This window comes from Cydia strobilella, chromosome 11 (assembly GCF_947568885.1).
Source record: "Cydia strobilella chromosome 11, ilCydStro3.1, whole genome shotgun sequence".
Lineage (NCBI taxonomy): Eukaryota > Metazoa > Arthropoda > Insecta > Lepidoptera > Tortricidae > Cydia > Cydia strobilella.
In genome coordinates, this window is record NC_086051.1 from 4,391,387 (window position 1) to 4,410,685 (window position 19,299).

A 19,299-nucleotide genomic window follows, 5' to 3' on the forward strand; every position below is an offset into this window, starting at 1 on the left:
TTAGTTTTCCTGGGCGTGTTTCCATTTGTTCAATAGTTGTAGTTAATAGTGCGTAAAGTTATCTTACGAATCCCGTTATATTGCGAATTTAATCATTTTGATTAACTCGATCTCTATTATCAATAGAAGAAAAGTTACAAAACTTCAACTACTTATTTCAGGCGGTTGGTTGGTTTACTTTATTCCTTGAACACAAGTATAGGTTTACAGCCAAAACACTTATACTGTTAATACACAGTCAGTACCATAAACATATATACATTTCGAACTATCTCTAGGAACTTAAATTAAATATTCATATTACTAAGTTACATAGGTAGAGTTTTAAAAAATTCTGATACTACGTTGTAAGGACGGCCACGTGTCAATGAATAAGTATCTATGTCTGCGTTTTGGAGTAATTATATAGCTCGGTAAGTGGGCGCGTTTGAACCGTGATGGTGCGGACATAATACAAATCAACTTCATGTAGCCAAATCTTCAACCAGTAGGTAAGCTGACCATAATAAATTCTTACCAACCGCCACATTTAAGCGATAGACCATAATGTGAGAACAGTACACATTAATACCTACATTATCCAGAATCTTTAACAAAGTACAAAAATATGTTATCGTCAGCGGGTGAAAATCCATGCATTTTCCAGTAAAATGTTTTTGTTAAAGACCTCACAAATTGTCTAGCAAAATTAACAATCAGAACAAGGGCAGATGTAGATGCGATGCACAATTTATGCAAACTCAAACAAGCAACTTAACTCAATACAAACAGTTTCACAATGGCTATTTCCTTAAATCACATTAGGAGTTACGTCACTAAGCGGACTGGCAATTTGTATGAGCGCAAGTGGATCAGAACAATGGTGGTTGGGAAACAGAACCTAGGGCATTGTCGGCTTGACAATGCTGAACATTGACCTGGTTAGGCAGTTCTTTAATTATGGCTTTTACGATAAAATTTAAAATAGTTTTTAGTTTTTTGCTTGCAAAGCACCTGCGATTGAGTCAATCCGATTGCTATATGAAAAGCAGTCCACAACAACTTCTTGTATCTTTCTATTCTAACATTTTCAGATTACAACTAAACTCAGATCTTGCCATTTATTGATATTGGGCTATCCTTCTATTTCATTATATTTCGTTTCCTCCTGTTGTTATGTTTATAATTTATTTAATCATATGGCGTATTTACATAAATATTTTCAAATAAAATATAGCTAAATAAAATAATTGCCACGTGAATTACATGTTTGTAATGATCTTCCTAAAACACCAATTGACCATCTTTCATATTTTTTTAATTTTATAAATACCGAAAAATATTTTATAAAATTTCAATGTGATTCCCTCATTTTCCCTTGACTGGTTTAAAATTAGCCTTCGATTTCCATCAAAGATTTTTAATCTTCATATCAGTTCGTATTGTATTTGATAGTCCATTATCAGTATTGCAATGATCGTGGCAGCGAAAAGGCCGGTCATGGTGTTTGACGCCGGAACGGTGTTGGCCAACGCCGGCGCATGGCGCGTAAAATCGCCGACGAAATATCGAAATTGTCGACCCGAGAGCTTCCCCAGACTTGCTGATGTTTAAGTAAGAAATTTTGCAACAGAGGAAGTTTACAGGAAATCATCAGACAAACGTGTATTACCGTCTAAAAGCAAAATCTCAACGTGATTTTACAGTTTCATTTAACAAACTTATATCAAACAAATTAAATAAATAAATACATAATATGACTAGACAAACGATATTTCTATTTTTTTTTTTTTTTTTTAATTTATTTATTCACTTTAAATATTCATACAACTTTTGCCAGTATGCCACTATTGTAAACCTCTTTGGTTTATGTAATAGTTGGAGAGTTCGCGCGGTCCGATCCGCGTTTGCTTAATACTATTAGGTACAGGAATTAATTTCCTTACAACAATACTACACAAGTCTACAAACAAAGAGAAAACTTTCTTCTAGACGCACAGACTAATAATAATAACAATTTATTGGCAGTAATCGATGATAGTAATCGATCTCGATCCCGCATTGCGTCGATTACAAACAATAAAAAGTAATATCTCACTTTAACACCCATAATATAAAACTGCCAATTACAAAACGATATCAATACCATGAGGAAGTTTATGAGAATTCGATTTATTTGTCGATTATTTGTTAATGTTGTTCTGATTTGCTTTGTACCTATTACAAAGCGGTTACTGTGCTATTCTAACGAACGAATTATTATTGCAGTTCCACAGTGAATTAAAGTTCTGATATATCTTCAGAGCGGCTTGAACTTTAAGTGCTTTCTTGATAGTAAGAAACAATTGACATTGTTCAAATCAGTGAGGGCAAAATAGAGTCAAAACCTTTTCGCTTAACCGTTGACAAAGCTGGCCAATTACGAACAATGTCAATTAATTAAGCCACATTAGAGGGTCGTTAGTGAGCTTTGTTTCCTTTTCTTTGTGCTGGTGACAAATAGCCGTGCGGCCTTTTTAACTACTGTTACCTCTCTTAGCGACTCCGTTTGAAAGAGGATGGTACAATACCCGATTACATCTTTCCAGAAACCTTTAAAAACAAATTAGAAGCAATGATTTATGAACGAGTTACGACAGAGCGAGGCTTAACCCGAATATCTGTTTCCTCTCCTCGCGTGCGTTACTGCAATTTGAATGTGTACCGAATGAGCTAAATTGGAATATAATTCGTCCGTGCGACCGTTTGCTTATCGGACTGGATCAGTTTGTTGAGTTGAGACATCAAATAAACGAGTTTTTTTATTATTATTATATTCTACCTTGGCTGTTGTCAGCAGATAGATTAAAAAAACTTATTCGTAGCCTAGCAAAACAAGTATTTATGAGGTAATGACTATTATGATCTTATCATTCAATGTATTTCAACTCTTACACATTTCATTTTCGACTACTGACAGAAACAGAGAAATAATATAGGTAGAATAGTAACTTACACATAACCAAACTGTTGTATTTGGGTCTTGCAATACAAAATCAAGAATCGGAAAGGCCATGAATTGAATTTTAATCACTGTCGGAACTAAAATCTATTAATTTAACTACTAAACACTGCCATGATTTTATACGCACTTGATATTTTAATCTTGTTCCCGTTATTTCACATCTACTTAACGAAACTTTCCATAAATACGCTGTATATTTCAATCGACTGCTAATGGTACCGTCTTCCACTAAATATACTCATTCTTGGGTACGTACATAATCGTCTACAATATAATGAGTTACAATGGTTACCCATACAAAGTCTTCATTTAACCGATCTTGAATGCTTGTCATAAATTTCTACTGGGATGAAGTGATTAAAGACATATAATATGTGGTATTTTCTATAAAAAGGGACCTTATTGTCGATGGCGCTTACGCCATTATAAACGATGCTCCGATATAAATACAATGCCGCGCGACGCTGTGCGGCGTAAGCGCCATCGACAAAAAGGTCCCTTTTCATAGAAAATGCCCCATATATGAGACCATAGATTAGTTTCCAGAAGGGTGATTCGGACTTTATAATCTTGTTATGAAAAGGTTATTATAGATATAATCATATTCATAACCGTTTCATAGCAAGAAATTATTATTTGAATAGGCCTCCAGGAGCCGGTCTTGCCGTAAAAAGATGCACCTAACCGAATAGAAACTAGACGCTAAATTTTAATTAGGACTTTTATAGGATATCAATAGGGATATTAATGCAATGTTCTGCCGCCAGAGTGCAGCACTAGTGCACATGCTTAAACATAGTAACTTATTACTACGACATTGATGCATCAAGGCGGTTTTTTTACAGGTGGCCTACCGCGAAACGCGAAAACCGAGGCCCTGTGATTGTGCTAGTGACGCCGTTTTGACGCAGAGTTTTGCGTAATATTCCCTATTGATGATGTTATCGAACATAAATGTATGATTGTAAAACACGTACATAGTAAGCAGGGGCTACTACTATCCCGTAACTCACTCGGAACTCGAACGTGACGTAAGGGCTGTTCACACGTTTTTGCCGCGGCGGTCGCCATCAATCATGCGGCCATTGCTCGTAACTACCGCTGGCGGCTTTTGTTTTAACCTGCCCGAGACAGAATATGGCTTTAAATGGATTTAGAGCTGTTTAATGAATAGTAACACTGGTTTTATTAAGTTTATATTCCTATCATATCTAAATTAAGGGAATTGTAATTGCAACTGCATTTTTAAAATCCTATTTGTGCTGCAAATTTCTAACACTGCTACGACCCCCATCTTCTTCCGCAAAAAGAAGGAAAAAACTCACACCGTTCTAAAAGTACGAACATTTATCGATTGCAACGACATTTTTAAACAATCGATCAGTTTATTCAATACATCTATTAAAAAACCGGCCAAGTGCCAGTCGGACTCGCGCACGAAGGTTTCCGTACCATTACGCAAAAAACTGCAAAAAAATCACGTTTGTTGTATGGGAGCCCCATTTAAATATTTATTTTGTTCTGTTTTTAGGGTTCCGTACCCAAAGGGTAAAAACGGGACCCTATTACTAAGACTCCGCTGTCCGTCTGTCTGTCTGTCTGTCTGTCTGTCACCATGCTGTATCTCATCAGCCGTAAAGCTAGACAGTTGAAATTTTCACAGATGATGTATTTCTGTTGCCGCTATAACAACAAATACTAAAAAGTAGAACCCTCGGTCCGCGAGTCCGACTCCTACTTGGCCCGTTTTTTGTGACGGACAGACAGGCAGACAGCGGAGGCTTAGTAATAGGGTCCCGTTTTTACCCTTTGGGTACGGAACCCTAAAAAGGAAAGTAATATTATTTTGAAACTGGAAATTGCCAACAATAAAATGCTGTAATCAATTCGTACAATCAAACCAAGTGGTAGTTGTCCTTTTACCCGCAACATTTATTGAAATGCCTACTTTTAAATCTCTGAGACCGCCTTTCCTCTTAATTAGTTTTAAGCCCTGCAGGAAATTAAAAGCGTCTAAATCGGATTCCGCAAAAGCCTTATAAGTCTGAATAGAAGCGCACGCATCTGCATACAAACGGCGCCAAGGCAGGTTAATTGTGGACAAATTGACAACCGCCTTTGTATGGGTAGGTAATGGGAGGTTGTTTATGGTATTGCTTGAATTGGGGTAGTGGGTTTCACTTAGCTGAATACTTTTTAAAGGTTAAATAGTGAACACGTTCCTGAATCCCTAGCGCAGATAGGCCCTCAACTGGGTATCTTGATGGTTACAGGAAATTATTGGATGGATGATGCTAAGATGTAACTGTGTGTGGCAGTGGACGTATTTCCATATGATGATAATGAAGGATTCTCGTGTCAAGTTATATTCAATTCCATTAAATAGATACTATCATCGGACGACTAGATTCTTACAACATTATTATGCATTTAAGGTAAATGAAGCTAGCGAATTCACAATTGGACCATTGTGCTATTTATTTCAATAATAGGTATTAGGTACCTACACTATATACCAAAATACATAACTTCCTGCTTAACATAAAAGTGATATGTGATGTTGTAATCGTAAATTATGTTCTAATAATTTCAAATACAAATACTTAAACTAAGTATTACTAATAAATAAATTAGATCAATTTAGCACTTACTACAGATTAAATTTTCCAATGCGCCCTTGCAACAACCTTGATAAAAAACCTAATTAAAAAACTAGATCAAAACCCGGTTGATTTGGTGCAACGTTGAAACAATACCATTTGTTTGCAATCGTATCCAATCGATTCGTCTCAGCCGATAGTCGTCATCGCAATCGACTGCGTACTTTAGTTACAATTAATAGCTTATTACTGTTACGATTATTGATAAGTTAATTCAATCGATTATAGAGTCAATTTATTGTATTTGTTTTTTCGATTAATCGGTTGGTTTACCGATTAATAGAGTTTAATTAAACTGTTTTGCCTTGACCCGATTATCGATTAGCGCTTCTTCTATGGCGTATAGTGATGCAAATCGTATGTTTAATGATTATATTGTTTTGAAACTGTCGCGAATGGTTGCGCACGCTTATTGGAGCGTAGCCAAATAAACGAACTACATAGGTATTACATCGTCTTATGCATTTATCTTTGGAAAAGAAACGACTGGCTACCTTGCCAATAAATCTCTGAATTGGACGATTGTAAACTTATAAAATAAAATAAAACAAAGGCATTGATGGTTATCGTACTTGACGCTAATACAATTTTTTTTATTGGTATTTAAATTCATATATCTGCAGGAAATCGTGCATAAGACATGCCAAGCAATGCTTTTTCACATTTATAATGCCATTTTGTGTCAATATTTTATTACTAAAAAAAGTAACAAATTGCGCCTAACCATTACAATTGATTAGCAAAAATGATCACTTGCCTAATTTGTACCTGTCTAATAAAATGCTATCTACAATCGATCCAGTAAAAACCGCCATGACATTCTGTGGCGGATCATTAGGATTCCACGCGCGTTCCCACCGTCCGTGCACTGTCTGATTAGTATTGCATAATATATTCGATTATTCGAACCCTGGGCGGTATAACGTCATATGTGTATATAGATTTTATAACGACACATAGCCTTTTATCACAAGGGTAGCATTTAAGCGCGCGTGATATAAAGTAGGCTATATGATCTAAGTGCGGTGACCAATTTGATAGTACGCTATTTGTTTGTATGTATTGTTGTATGTATTTGACGACCGGTCTGGCCTAGTGGGTAGTGACCCTGCCTGTGAAGCCGATGGTCCTGGGTTGGAATCCCGGTAAGGGCATTTATTTGTGTGATGAGCACAGATATTTGTTCCTGAGTCATGGGTGTTTTCTATATATTTAAGTATTTATATATTATATACATCGTTGTCTGAGTACCCATAACACAAGCCTCCTTGGGCTTACCGTGGGTCTTAGTCAATCTGTGAAAGAATGTCCTTAATATTTATTTATTATTTATATTATTATTTATTGTTACATCCTACCGTTTGACGTGGTAGCATAACGTTGGGTTGGGTTGGGTTATAATTTATCACAAAATTAAAACGAACTCATGGTCATAATCGTTATTTTTGCATATAGCAAATTCTCATAGCGTTATAATGCAATTTTAATTAAAGCTGTAATTAATACATAAGTAATTAGTTATATGTATTTACAGTCTACTTCAAAAATATGTTTCTATTTTTTGTATTACAAAGGAGTAAGGTGCAAAAGTGTAAACATTAGTGCGGACGCAAAAATTATTTTCAATTACAATTTATATGTATGTACGTAACTAGATATATGAATATGTTTTAGCGCTAGATTTAGGTTGTTTGCTTAGAGATAATATCATTCTTCAAGATTTTAAAATGAATTTTCAGTTTCCTCATTTTCCTCAACTATCCAAATCCAAAGCCAATCAACGACCCGATGATATACGATTTCAACCATCGCCTGAGACTGCCAAAATTCGCTTCCGCGTTGATTGATGGCTGAAAATCGAGCGCAATCGATTCACGTTAGTCGAATGATCGGTAACACGAATAATCGATTGTATTCGAATGTCAGCCGCAATCAAAACATCTCGAGAACTGTACAGGTCACTGCTTCTGAACGCAAACTAAGGATGACAAGCGCTCGCGTTCTCTATGGTCCATCTCTGTTCCATTTTTGATAAAACTACCAGTCAATATACAACCTTAAAGCCAGCGCCACTAAGATTAAATTTAAATGAATTTTGCGTGTAAATGGTAAAGTTATGACGGTTGGTACTACCGTTGTGGAGGTCAAAATAAAAGTTATCTCTGTTATCTATGGTGTTCTCACGCCTGTTTGTGTAGGTTAGCTGATTGGACGAGTCCGGTTTGTCTATGCCAACTATTTGTCAGACAAATGAACCTGCAAATTGTTTATGGTATTTAAAATTGGTATTTCGAAGGATGTCAATTTGAAATCAGCGGAGCACTTTAATTTCAAATGTGAAAGTGACATCTCTGAGAAACAGCCTCTTTTCCTGACTGCAAAATCAAAAGGTTCACACAAGTAATTGACATTCCCGATACATAATTCAACATGTTTCGACCTTCTAATCAATTTGCGAATAGCAGAATGACACGTTATTTACAAGTAACTTGCTGAGGTTTCAATGGTTTGCATTAGAAAACTTCCAGAGTAGGTAGCGTGTATTTTTTCCGTGTATAAACAATCTTTATCTTATCAACGTTTTCGCGTATAGGTACTCACTTATTCCGGTGTGTTCCCTCGCACAAGTGTATGGTGTCAACGTTCGTACAACTGACGACCCTCGTGTATACATATACACAATTACACACAGTCACCTATTGAATTTTGGTCAAGCTTATACCTACACACAGATAATATGATAGTCTTGAAGCAATCTTTTCAGCGGAGCGTTCCTAGTCCTTCCCTTTTTTACTCCACAATCTAGTCCCGATCGCGCTGCGGTAGGTAAACGCAGCAAAATAAGCAGAAAATCTGCAACACGCTTTTATCCCTCATTTATGGGGTCCTAATGGTGTTGCGGGTTCTTCTTTATGGGCCCTACTTTGTAGCCGTCTCGGTACTAAATGCTCGTTATAGTTACGACGATAACGTAAGTGACGAATAAGCAATTTTATGGTGTTTACGTAAATCTTGGCTTACTCAGGTTTTTATGACAATGACGTTGATAAGAGGTTTAGTGATTTGACCTATGTCGGTGTGTCTGGAGCTTGACGTTGTTCTTGGCATAAAGTTTGTTTTTATTTTATTAATTCCTATTATTTCTAGAATTTGCGAAGCCAATTTTTTGAATTTTAATTTTTAGTAACTTAGGTACAAAAATTTTACTTGTGATAATTTAATCTTATTATCGATTAGTTTGGGTGAATAAGTCTCATTACATATTAAAGGTTGGTTTAATCTTTTAGGTTTCTTAAATGCAAAAAGAAGACCTTATACACAATAGCTTACCTATAAATTTCATTTCATAGTTACAAAGATAGATATAACTCCGTAATAGATGGATACAGTCTAAGGAAAAAAACGTACCTCGAAAACCACGAAAATTTGATTCTCGATCAGATGGCGCCACTAGCTTTGGCCTACTCTCGTATAGAGGGCGTTGACGGTTTCGTTTGTTATTTATAATTTTAACGCATATCAGTTAAAGAACATGGGTCAAAATCATATAAAAATAATTAATTCAAATTAAAAAAAACATTTATTCATATTTAAATACATTTTAACGTATTTTTATACATCTTTATTTTTAGTTTTAAAGTATATCGATAGATGGCAGTGAATTTACAATGGTAACAAAATGTACTATGACAGTACCGCTCTATCTTATTATATCCTCTTTGATAGTTGTCAATGTTATCATCATTCAAACTATTTCAAACACCAAATCTTTGGTTTGGGTCATAATAAATAATACATTATCCACGCTGTAGCACAGAACATTAAATCCAGATGTTTTATAAGACTATAGAGAATATATAGTCAAAAAAATAGGGTATGCCCTAAGAAATAGGTTAATACCTTAACAATTCCACTTAAAATTTCAATAAAATATATTAAAACTAAAAAATATATTTTAGCAATACATTTATATAACAAGTGGCTCTGTGAGCCCTCGCGAACCACCATGGCTCCCGCCATTTTGAAAAAAAAATCCAAAAGCTGATTTAACATAAAAATGTATGCAATCAGAGGCGTAGCGTGAACTAATCTAGCCGTGGGCGAAATCGCATTTGCGAGGCCCTTTTCTTTCACTGTGCCCGAAGGGGCCTCGCGCGAGCCCCCCCCCCCCCCCCCTTATTGGGGCGCGAGGCCGTGGGCGACAGCCCACTTCGCCCATGCCTAGCTACGCCACTGTATGCAATTACCAAACCTGCTCTAAAAATTTCAAGAGATGCGGGTAAGAACATATTATACAAGCATTTTTTATCAAGCTGAAACGGAAACCTTCGCTACGCTCGGCTTATTAGTTATTATAGAATACGTTTCATACGACCGCGCTGGCCTAGTGGGTAGTGACCCTGCCTGTGAAGCCAATGGTCCTGAGTTCGAATGCCGGTAAGGGCATTTATTTGTGTGATGAGCACAGATATTTGTTCCTAAGTCATGGGTGTTTTCTATGTATTTATATACTTTAAAATAATATATCGTTGTCTGAGTACCCATAACAGAAGCCTCATTGGGCTTACCGTGGGACTTAGTCAATCTGTGTAAGATTAGCCTATAATATTTATTTAAGTAACATGTACATAGGTACAAAAATGTATGCAAATTTTATTTCCACATCAAATTAATAAACATCATAAACCATCGTTCAATAATGTAGCAAATATTGCCACAGCCCTCCTGTCAGTACATATTCGTGTCTGGCCGCTTGTCGCTGCCTAGGCGACGCGAAATTTATCGTTCTTGCCTTCAACTCTGCGCCTGCTCATCCTCTTCAAAATGCAATCAAATACCCACTCTAATACGTTACAAATAAGGTCAGTTATAGTATGGTCTGGAAGTGGATAAAGTGACAAGTCTTATTAAAATGATCGTGTATTTTTTGCGAGGTAGTTCGAGGCTGATTTGTTTTATTCGTAGTTATTGTACATGAAACTGATTGTAAATGGGATGATTTTTACACTTATTTTAATAGCGTAACATGTTTCATTGTCACAACTAAACTACTGAACAGATTTTAACGAAATTTGGAATGTATTTTATTTTTGGAAGAGAAGAGAAGAGACAAAACACAGACATGACACAGACTAATTCTGGCATGGCAACGGCTGGTTATTAATGAATTAACATTTTCAAATATAATATTATTACAAAGGACATCTTTTCCATATCCTGGATAAACTTTTTTAAGTACATGTATAAAACTTCAATGACATCTTAAAAGTTTGCTTATTTTAAAAGTCACACTGTAAGTTTAAACCAAAAATCTCACCAGGTCGCCCAAAGATCCATTGAAAACTATCAATCAATTTAAACCCTAATAACTCTAAAAGACTTCCACTAATTCACCATCTAATCGATAGATGTCACCACACGTTGTGCACAGAACCTCGTAAATTAGCGGAAAGTATCGAAGGCATTAAATGAATAATAATGAAAGGTGGCAAGGGGCAGCGGGCAGAGGTCGGGTAACTTTAGCGACGTCTTGCCTAACGTTGTTTATGCGAGGACTCAGGGTCCCCACGGGAGAGGCGCTAAGTACAGATTTGTTACGCTTTAAATGAAAATTACTAATATACTTTTTATCAGTCCAATACAAGTATGTACTATTTATTGGTCAATAAGTCAAATCAGTTTGTCAGAGCGATCTGTCATTTTTGTATAAAATTGGTAGATTGGCAGTTTGATTGGGTAATAAAGTATTTGAAATATAAAAACCGGCCAAGTGCGAGTCGGACTCGCGCACGAAGGGTTCCGTACCATTACGGAAAAAAACAGCAAAAAAATCACGTTTGTTGTATGGGAGCCCCATTTAAATATTGATATTATTCACTTTTTAGTATTTGTTGTTATAATAGCGGCCACAGAAATACATCATCTTTGAAAATTTCAACTGTATACCTATAACGGTTCATGGGATACAGCCTGGTGACAGACAGACAGACGGACAGACGGACAGCGGAGTCTTAGTAATAGGGTCCCGTTTTTACCCTTTGTAGTTAATATTGCCACGTGTAGTTAATATAGCCAAAACTGTACTCGTAGGTGTAACCTTTTTTGTACAACTGAATAGTTTTTAAACGAAGCGGTTTTTAAATAGCTTTTTGGCCTTCTAGGCTCTTCTAGCTCCATAACCCCTTGATCGAGCCTGCTCATAATTTAATGACTAAAATATAATGCCCTCAACTTCACCTTTACCCAATTTCATTTAAGATAGAACAAATTTACTTAAGTTATTGTCCATCAAACTACCTATCCTTGAAATGCCGGGACGTGCCCTTAGCCAGCTGTGAGTTCCAAGTTGAATGTAAGAACTTCACTTCGCTTCGCTCGCTCGTTCGATAATTTTTGCACTTATTGTGCAGACGCAGGTGCGTCAGTTTGAAGCTAGGCGGCGCACAGAACTCGACGCTAAGTGCGACGAGCTAAAGGCCAGACCACCTGTGGCCATACGTTACAATTATTTCGGAGGGGTGCTGACCTGCAGCAGAGTGTAGTCGCACATTCGCTGCAAAAATTGCCTATGTCAGTCACCTGAGAGCACACCAGCGACGATCTCAGCGGTAAAACGCAGTCGCTGTGGCCGAAATCGGCTAGGAGATGATGATGATGATGGAGATGAATGTTTTATTCTTGTTGTTTTGATTAAACATCAAGTCTAGAAAACCAGCGTGCCTTTAAAGCGTGTCACATACTGATAACATGCCAGTGAGCTTCATGGCTAGGTATATACTCTATACGGCATTTCCTTAACAAGGCTTGGACATATGACGCAATTAGTATAACGCATGCGGCGCCCCTATCTGCATTAATTGCGGCCCATTCGACGCCATTAATACTTCCATTTACCTTAATCTACTGATCTTTCATAATAGATAATCTTGATATATATGATAGTGTACTTATTACACGTCGCGAGCTAATTGGACACTATTTTTTGGCACATCGAACCATCGAACCCGTAATAAAAATTAAAATCCTTAATAAGGTTGACATTTTAATACATTCAGTATTTTTCTGTCACAAAAAATATCCAGCCTCATCACGCTTTAATGGTTATTTTAGATTATTTCTAAAGATTTTTAAGACTTAATCGTAATATAAGAAATTACATACTATACATAAGAAATTACTAATCATAGCTAAGGCCAGGATTACACTCGTAAGTTTTACTTACGTAAGTAGGGACAAAGCTATTTGCTAGAATGAGATAACGATATTCATATCTGATTCTGCCGTATATAGCTGTGTCCCTACTTACGTAAGTAAAACTTAAGTGTAATCCTGGCCTAATGTAATAGTCAGTAAGTATTTTTGAATTTATATTTGGAACCTAGGCTGATAATATCCTTGGTTTTTTTTATGTTCACTCGTTTTACAGTTTAGTCTCTATCGTAAGTAACGCTCCCAAAAACGCAAACGTTTACAATAATCGCAATAAAATTCAACTCACGCGCAGTTAAGATGGCATTGTTTCGGTTCAAACGCTTAATCTATGACGGCCGGTGCATCCCACTTGCTATTCAACGATGCGCGCACAACTGTTTTGGCAATGCCTTTTACAACACAAAACTAAGAAGACACAATTTCATTTAAAAAACTACTTAAATTTCACCTTAACAGTAGCAAATTACAGTATTATATTAATTAAATTAGTAAGACTCATGAATCTCATGTTTACTTTGATGTAAGTTTTCCCGGAGGTCAAATTTAGAACTGTCATAGATTCTTTTTTTGGTTCCGTACTCAAAGGGTAAAAACGGGACCCTATTACTAAGACTCCACTGTCCATCTGTCCGTCTGTCTGTTTGTCACCAGGCTGTATCCCATGAACCGTTATAGGTATACAGTTGAAATTTTCAAAGATGATGTATTTCTGATGCCGCTATAACAACAAATACTAATAGCAGAATAAAATGAATATTTTAAGTGAGGCTCCCATACAACAAAAGTGATTTCTTTGCCGTTTTTTGCGTAATGGCCCGGAACCCTTGGTGCGCGAGTCCGACTCGCACTTGGCCGGTTTTTTAGAGAATAGTGTATTTACAATGAACAACTTTTTGTTAACCATGAATTGCAATTAAATATTAAACTATGTTGGTAATATTTTAATATTTAATTGCAATTCATTACGAAAAAATTGGCCTTTACATTTTTGTTAAATTATCCTCAAAACCACACCTTTTTCTTTGATACATATTTATAAATCCTTTTTTTTTCTCATACTAAAGTTAAATTACTGAACTAGTCTATAGGCTAGCCTATTTTAAATCCAGATTATTAATTCTCGAACTTTATCGGTGCCTAACTGGACCCGAGCATCCGGAGGTCAAGTGACGATGGGAAAGTTTTGCGCGGTAGATGCAAGTGTAAGGTAATTTATATGTAATTTATGATTATTTCCACAGGCTAACCTATAAATGCTATACTAACTGAGTCGTTGGGACCTTCTTAATGAAACATTAGTACGAATGGACTGAAAATCATTTGATTTAAAAAAGTATAGAGCATTGAAACTTTAAGTAGGTATCTGAGCTTAATAAGGCTAATAAGACTTGGATACTTAAAGTCTAAATGTTCTTAGCTTGATTCACCGTGATATGATGAGAAAATCATATTTAATTCATAACGATGGTATATAATGTTCAACTCAAAATAAATAAATTAGAAAAGTTTTATATCTGTAGCACCACACGACTGACAGGACGGTATAGGTAATTTAATGTTACCTGTACAATCCAATCAATAGTACCAGATGAGACTTCTCATCTCAACCATTATCTCTAAAAGCTTTACAAAGAGAGATATGTGTAAGTGAGAAATATGCAAATATAAGTATTAAAAGTATTCGAAATTGGCAGATATTTTTGGCGCGTCGCGTCGTTCTATTGACGCTGACTTTACCTATACCAAAAACGACCCAATGTTGTTAATTCCAAACCGTTTCCGAAGAAGTAGCTATACCTTACATAACACAAGGTCGCAAAAACAAAGTGACCGCCGAAGCGTGGCCCATTTCCACGGGAAATGACGTCTCAGGATTTTCACTCTCGGGGCTACTCGGCGGGCAGCCGGGCGTGTAAACGTGTCTTTAGGTCGCCGGGCTTCGATGGGCTTTTAATTTCTTTAACGTGCAGTTGTATTTTTGTCTGTTTGGACCTAAGTTATAGAATAAGTAGAATTCCAAAGTAAGTCTTGTCGAGGGCTGGATGTATAATAAATTAAGACACTGTCACACAACATTGTTATACCACACTCGTACTAAATTCCAACGTCCTAAGGACCTTGTACAGTATTTGATCTCAAAATTATTTATTTAAATGACCGTTATATGTTTACTTGATGTTTGACTTTTTCCTAAAAGAATCGCTATAAATCGATGAGCGCTAAGAAATTGGTTGATCCCTTTTTGACCCTCAGTTCAAAAAGCTGGTTTGCAGTTTGTTTCCAAAATCAATAAATGTAGCAATCTAGATAGCATCTCACCGTCATAAAGACAAGTTCATTGCTGTTAAAAGCCGGCAATGCTCAACTATAAAATGAATGCACTTACCTAAACATAATCGTTTTATTTAGATTTAATAATTAGTTAATAGGATCATATAAGACCTAATAGGTTTAAGGCATCGGTAATTTCATAAACTGCAGGCTTTTCATCCAATAGTTACGGTCTTGCATAAGTATTAAGCCTCCGTTAAGTAATGTGCAATTCAAATTTTATTTTAAATTTGTTCATAGAGTAGATCCCAATGACTTCAACACATATACCACTTCACCCAAAATCTATGACCAAAATTTTGTCATTTGTCTAACTCTGCGTTTCTTCTTTACAGAGCTTCTTCGGGCGATCGTACAATAACCTCGGCTCCATCACGGAGTGCAAAAATAACGGCGAGTGCGTCATCAACAAGAAAAACAGGACGGCCTGCAAGGCTTGCCGGCTCCGCAAATGCCTCCTCGTCGGCATGTCCAAGTCCGGCTCCAGATACGGCAGGAGATCCAACTGGTTCAAGATCCATTGCCTCCTTCAAGAGCAGCAACAAGCGGCGCAATCCAGATCGCCCCCCAGAGTGCCACAATCACCCCACCATTTAGCCCCGCCATTCCCTCCTCACCTATTTCCCGGACTAGCTAGACCGAGGACAAAAGAAGAATTTGCTCTACTAGGCCTGGATGAATACAAGCCGCCCTGCTCCGGTAGTCCCGATTCTCATCGCAGTGGCTCTTCTCCCAAATTAGACGAGAAAAATAGAATTACGCAGAGACAAGAAAGACCACTCACGCCTCCCCGGGATACATTCATCCCCATGCCGTTAGCCAACATGTCCTTGCCCCACTTTCCCCACTCGCCGTTCCTTACCCCGCCACCTTTCAGCCCGTTCGCGGCTAACCATCCACTGCTGTTCCCTCCAGGTTTCCACCCGTTGTACTCGAGGCATCTGCTTGACCACGCAGCTTTGAGGCAAGTTGCGGAAAACAATAACGATGTCAGAATTGATGACCACAACGCTGATTCGTCTAAGCGTTTCTTCTTGGATGAAATCCTGAAACAACAGCGTTCAGTGCAGCCGCCTCCTCAAGAAGAAGTGATTCCTGAAGCAGAGTTTGTGCCTACGCCTCCGGCTGAGCGGAGAACAAGCGAATCTCCTTTACAGGAAAACCCAATGGACTTATCCGTGAAATCTGATGGGCGGTCGAGCTCAGCGAGGCGAAGATCGGACGATAGCGAAGTGATAGCTCACGATCACGATGACAACCACTCCGGCAGCGGCGCAGGCTCAGCCAGCGAGGACGAGGATGTCACATTCCCCGAAATCAACAGGATTAAACTCCACCCTCTGGACCTTACCACCAAAGTCTGATTCGAAGGGTTCACCCTTTAGTGCCGTCGAAACCTTTAATAGCGTCAGTGAATAATTAAAGGCCAGTAAATCGGATTGTGATTTTAAAGATAAGTAGGACCAGACTTACGGCAGTTGTTTTGTGAAATTGTTATCGCTTGAAAGAGTCTATCCAAATACGTAATTTAAGTAGCAAGTAATTAAAATGTTATTGGTACTCGAACGGTATGTACAAAACGAATGTAAATAATAAATTATTTTGTAAACTAAGCTTAGAATACTAGTTGGTTTTAATAATGTAAATGGAGACAGTTCCATTATATTTGTAAAAAGGAAATTCTTACGTATGTTTTTGGATAATTCGAATATAATTTATTCAATTGTAGTAGAATTTGGAGTGTTTTTGTGAGTTTGAAGACTTCGGGTGCATTGTGAGCTATCCTATCCGTACTTTTAAGTTTTTTTAATCAATTTTAAGTATTATTTGTACAACCATACATTCCAATTGCTGTGCTAAAATTCTATACTCTTAATCCTTCGACCTCAGTCTGAGGCAGTATCGATTTGTAAACATTAGCGCGGCCCAAAGTCGCGTGCGGTGGTCTAAATGACTTAGGTTTTAAAAAGGTTAAAACAATACAAATTTATTTATGCCAGTGGCAAATCGATGTAATCGAATTGTAGACTTGAAATTAGTACGTAATTATATTAGCTAATATTTTCGTCACCGGCCAAAATAACTTTGTAATGTTTTAGAACAATACATTCCTGTATTTGCTCAATATTACGTGCGAAGCTTCGATAATGTACTCAAATGTGGTGAAATTAGTCACAAGACACATACTCATATATAATACTGTTGTGAGACAATAGGCTTGTTTGTTTGTAAATATAATTGTAGTTAGTGTGTTTTAATAATGAGATGTAGCGGAGCGTACAAAATAAAATATTGATGCACTCGAGATTTTGATTTTGTATTTTTTCATCCCATATTAAGCCAATTAAATAGAATAATTGTTATCGTCATCAAATAGGTACGTTTTCATTATTATTATTATTATATTTACAAATTAAAGTACTCAACATAACTTTAAAGTATGTTTATTAGAAATTACGAAAAAAAAAAATACCAAAACAAAAAAAATTAACATTTGTAGTGGATTCTTTTTTACTTGCTAATTTTTGACAGAGAAATCACATATCACAAAGCTGGTAAAAAAGAGATAATACGAGTAATTATGGTGTACTGCGCTGCTAAGAAATGCAAGAAGTCATAGAACATGCGTCTCAGGTATAGCTATGTCACTAGAATCGCGATGACCCGAGCTGTTAAAAAACGATATTGTACCTCATGGTCAGTAGGAGCACATATCGATTGGATAGAGAGTGGAGACTTATCTGTTTATACACAGGCACTTGATACTTCTCCAGATAGTTGTCAAGGGAACATTGGCTACTTCGTAATGAGAATCAACGTTACATTACATTTGGTTTGCAATGTGAAGCATGTGAATGGATTTCTAACATAATCAAACAAACATAGAAACCATTGAAAAATTTTGCGATTTGGCCAGGACTACAGTCCGCATCGATATAGGGCATCTTGCCCCGGTGAGCCATATTTACCTATATGTAATATAGACTTTGTAAATGTTTTCTGTGTTTTTGATGACCGGCTACATATCTACCCGACTCTTACTAGAATTGTACCTCAGACACGTATCACAATTTATAGTTATTTGTGCAACAAGAGAGGAGTTGTTTTTTTCTTGCGAGTGTTTATTTTAAGTCCCGAGAAAGCGAAAGATTCTATAATTGAATCACGAGCGAAGAGAGTGATTCTAAGTTAAAATCTTAAGCGTAGCGAAGGACTCAAAGACACGAGATGTAAAATAACTTTGCTCTCGTGTTGCACATATAATTTTTTACCTCAGTAGTGAGAACATATTAAAGGTTAAAATGTATTTCGAATTACACAGAGAGAGAGAGAGAGAATTACAATTGCTTGTAAAAATTGACATGTAAAGGTGCCCCTGTGGCCTATTTGCTGAATAAATGTTTGATGTTTGACAGAATAATACAGAGAAACAATATATATATATTTATTACTTATTTTATATATATATATAAAACCGGCCAAGTGCGAGTCGGACTCGCACACGAAGGGTTCCGTACCATTACGCAAAAAAGGCAAAAAAATCACGTTTGTTGTATGAGAGCCCCACTTAAATATTTATTTTATTCTGTTTTTAGTATTTGTTGTTATAGCGGCAACAGAAATACATCATCTGTGAAAATTTCAATTGTCTAGCTATCACGGTTGATGAGATACAGCCTGGTGACAGACGGACAGACAGACAGACAGCGGAGTCTTAGTAATTTAGTCTTAGCTTTTACCCTTTGGGTACGGAACCCTAAAAACGAATTTGTAATAGAAGTATGAAGTGGCAGTTCATGCCCTTCACTAAATTAAAAAGCAACTTTGTTTCACTCCCTGGAGTGAGAAAGTAGCACTTTCCTCACTCCAGGGAGTGACGAAAGTAGGCTTGTTCGAGCTACTGAGGTGAAAAAACTTTAATCTATTTTACGACCTGCACTTTGGAAGCGTACTGTTCCCGAGACAAGGAATCCTAGAGAGGGCCGTCCTGTGCAACGTTATTTATTTATTTATTATCACCAGCACGCATGTGCACTGACCCCTGGCCCGTCGCTTAAAACCAAAAGGTAACAAGTTCATATGAAACTTATAGGTAGTTAAGGCCTTTAGTTC

General features: G+C 36.9%; 1 protein-coding gene across 1 annotated transcript in view; it reads left to right on the forward strand.

Moving 5' to 3' along the window:
- Nucleotides 1-17,491, forward strand: part of LOC134745384 (knirps-related protein-like) — an 84,362-nt gene extending 66,871 nt beyond the window's left edge. Inside the window, exon 3 of the mRNA XM_063679421.1 lies at nucleotides 15,522-17,491. Within this exon, the coding sequence (XP_063535491.1) occupies nucleotides 15,522-16,550 (1,029 nt within the window). The 3' untranslated portion in view covers nucleotides 16,551-17,491. The remainder of the gene's footprint in view (nucleotides 1-15,521) is intronic.
- Nucleotides 17,492-19,299: the final 1,808 nt, after the last annotated feature.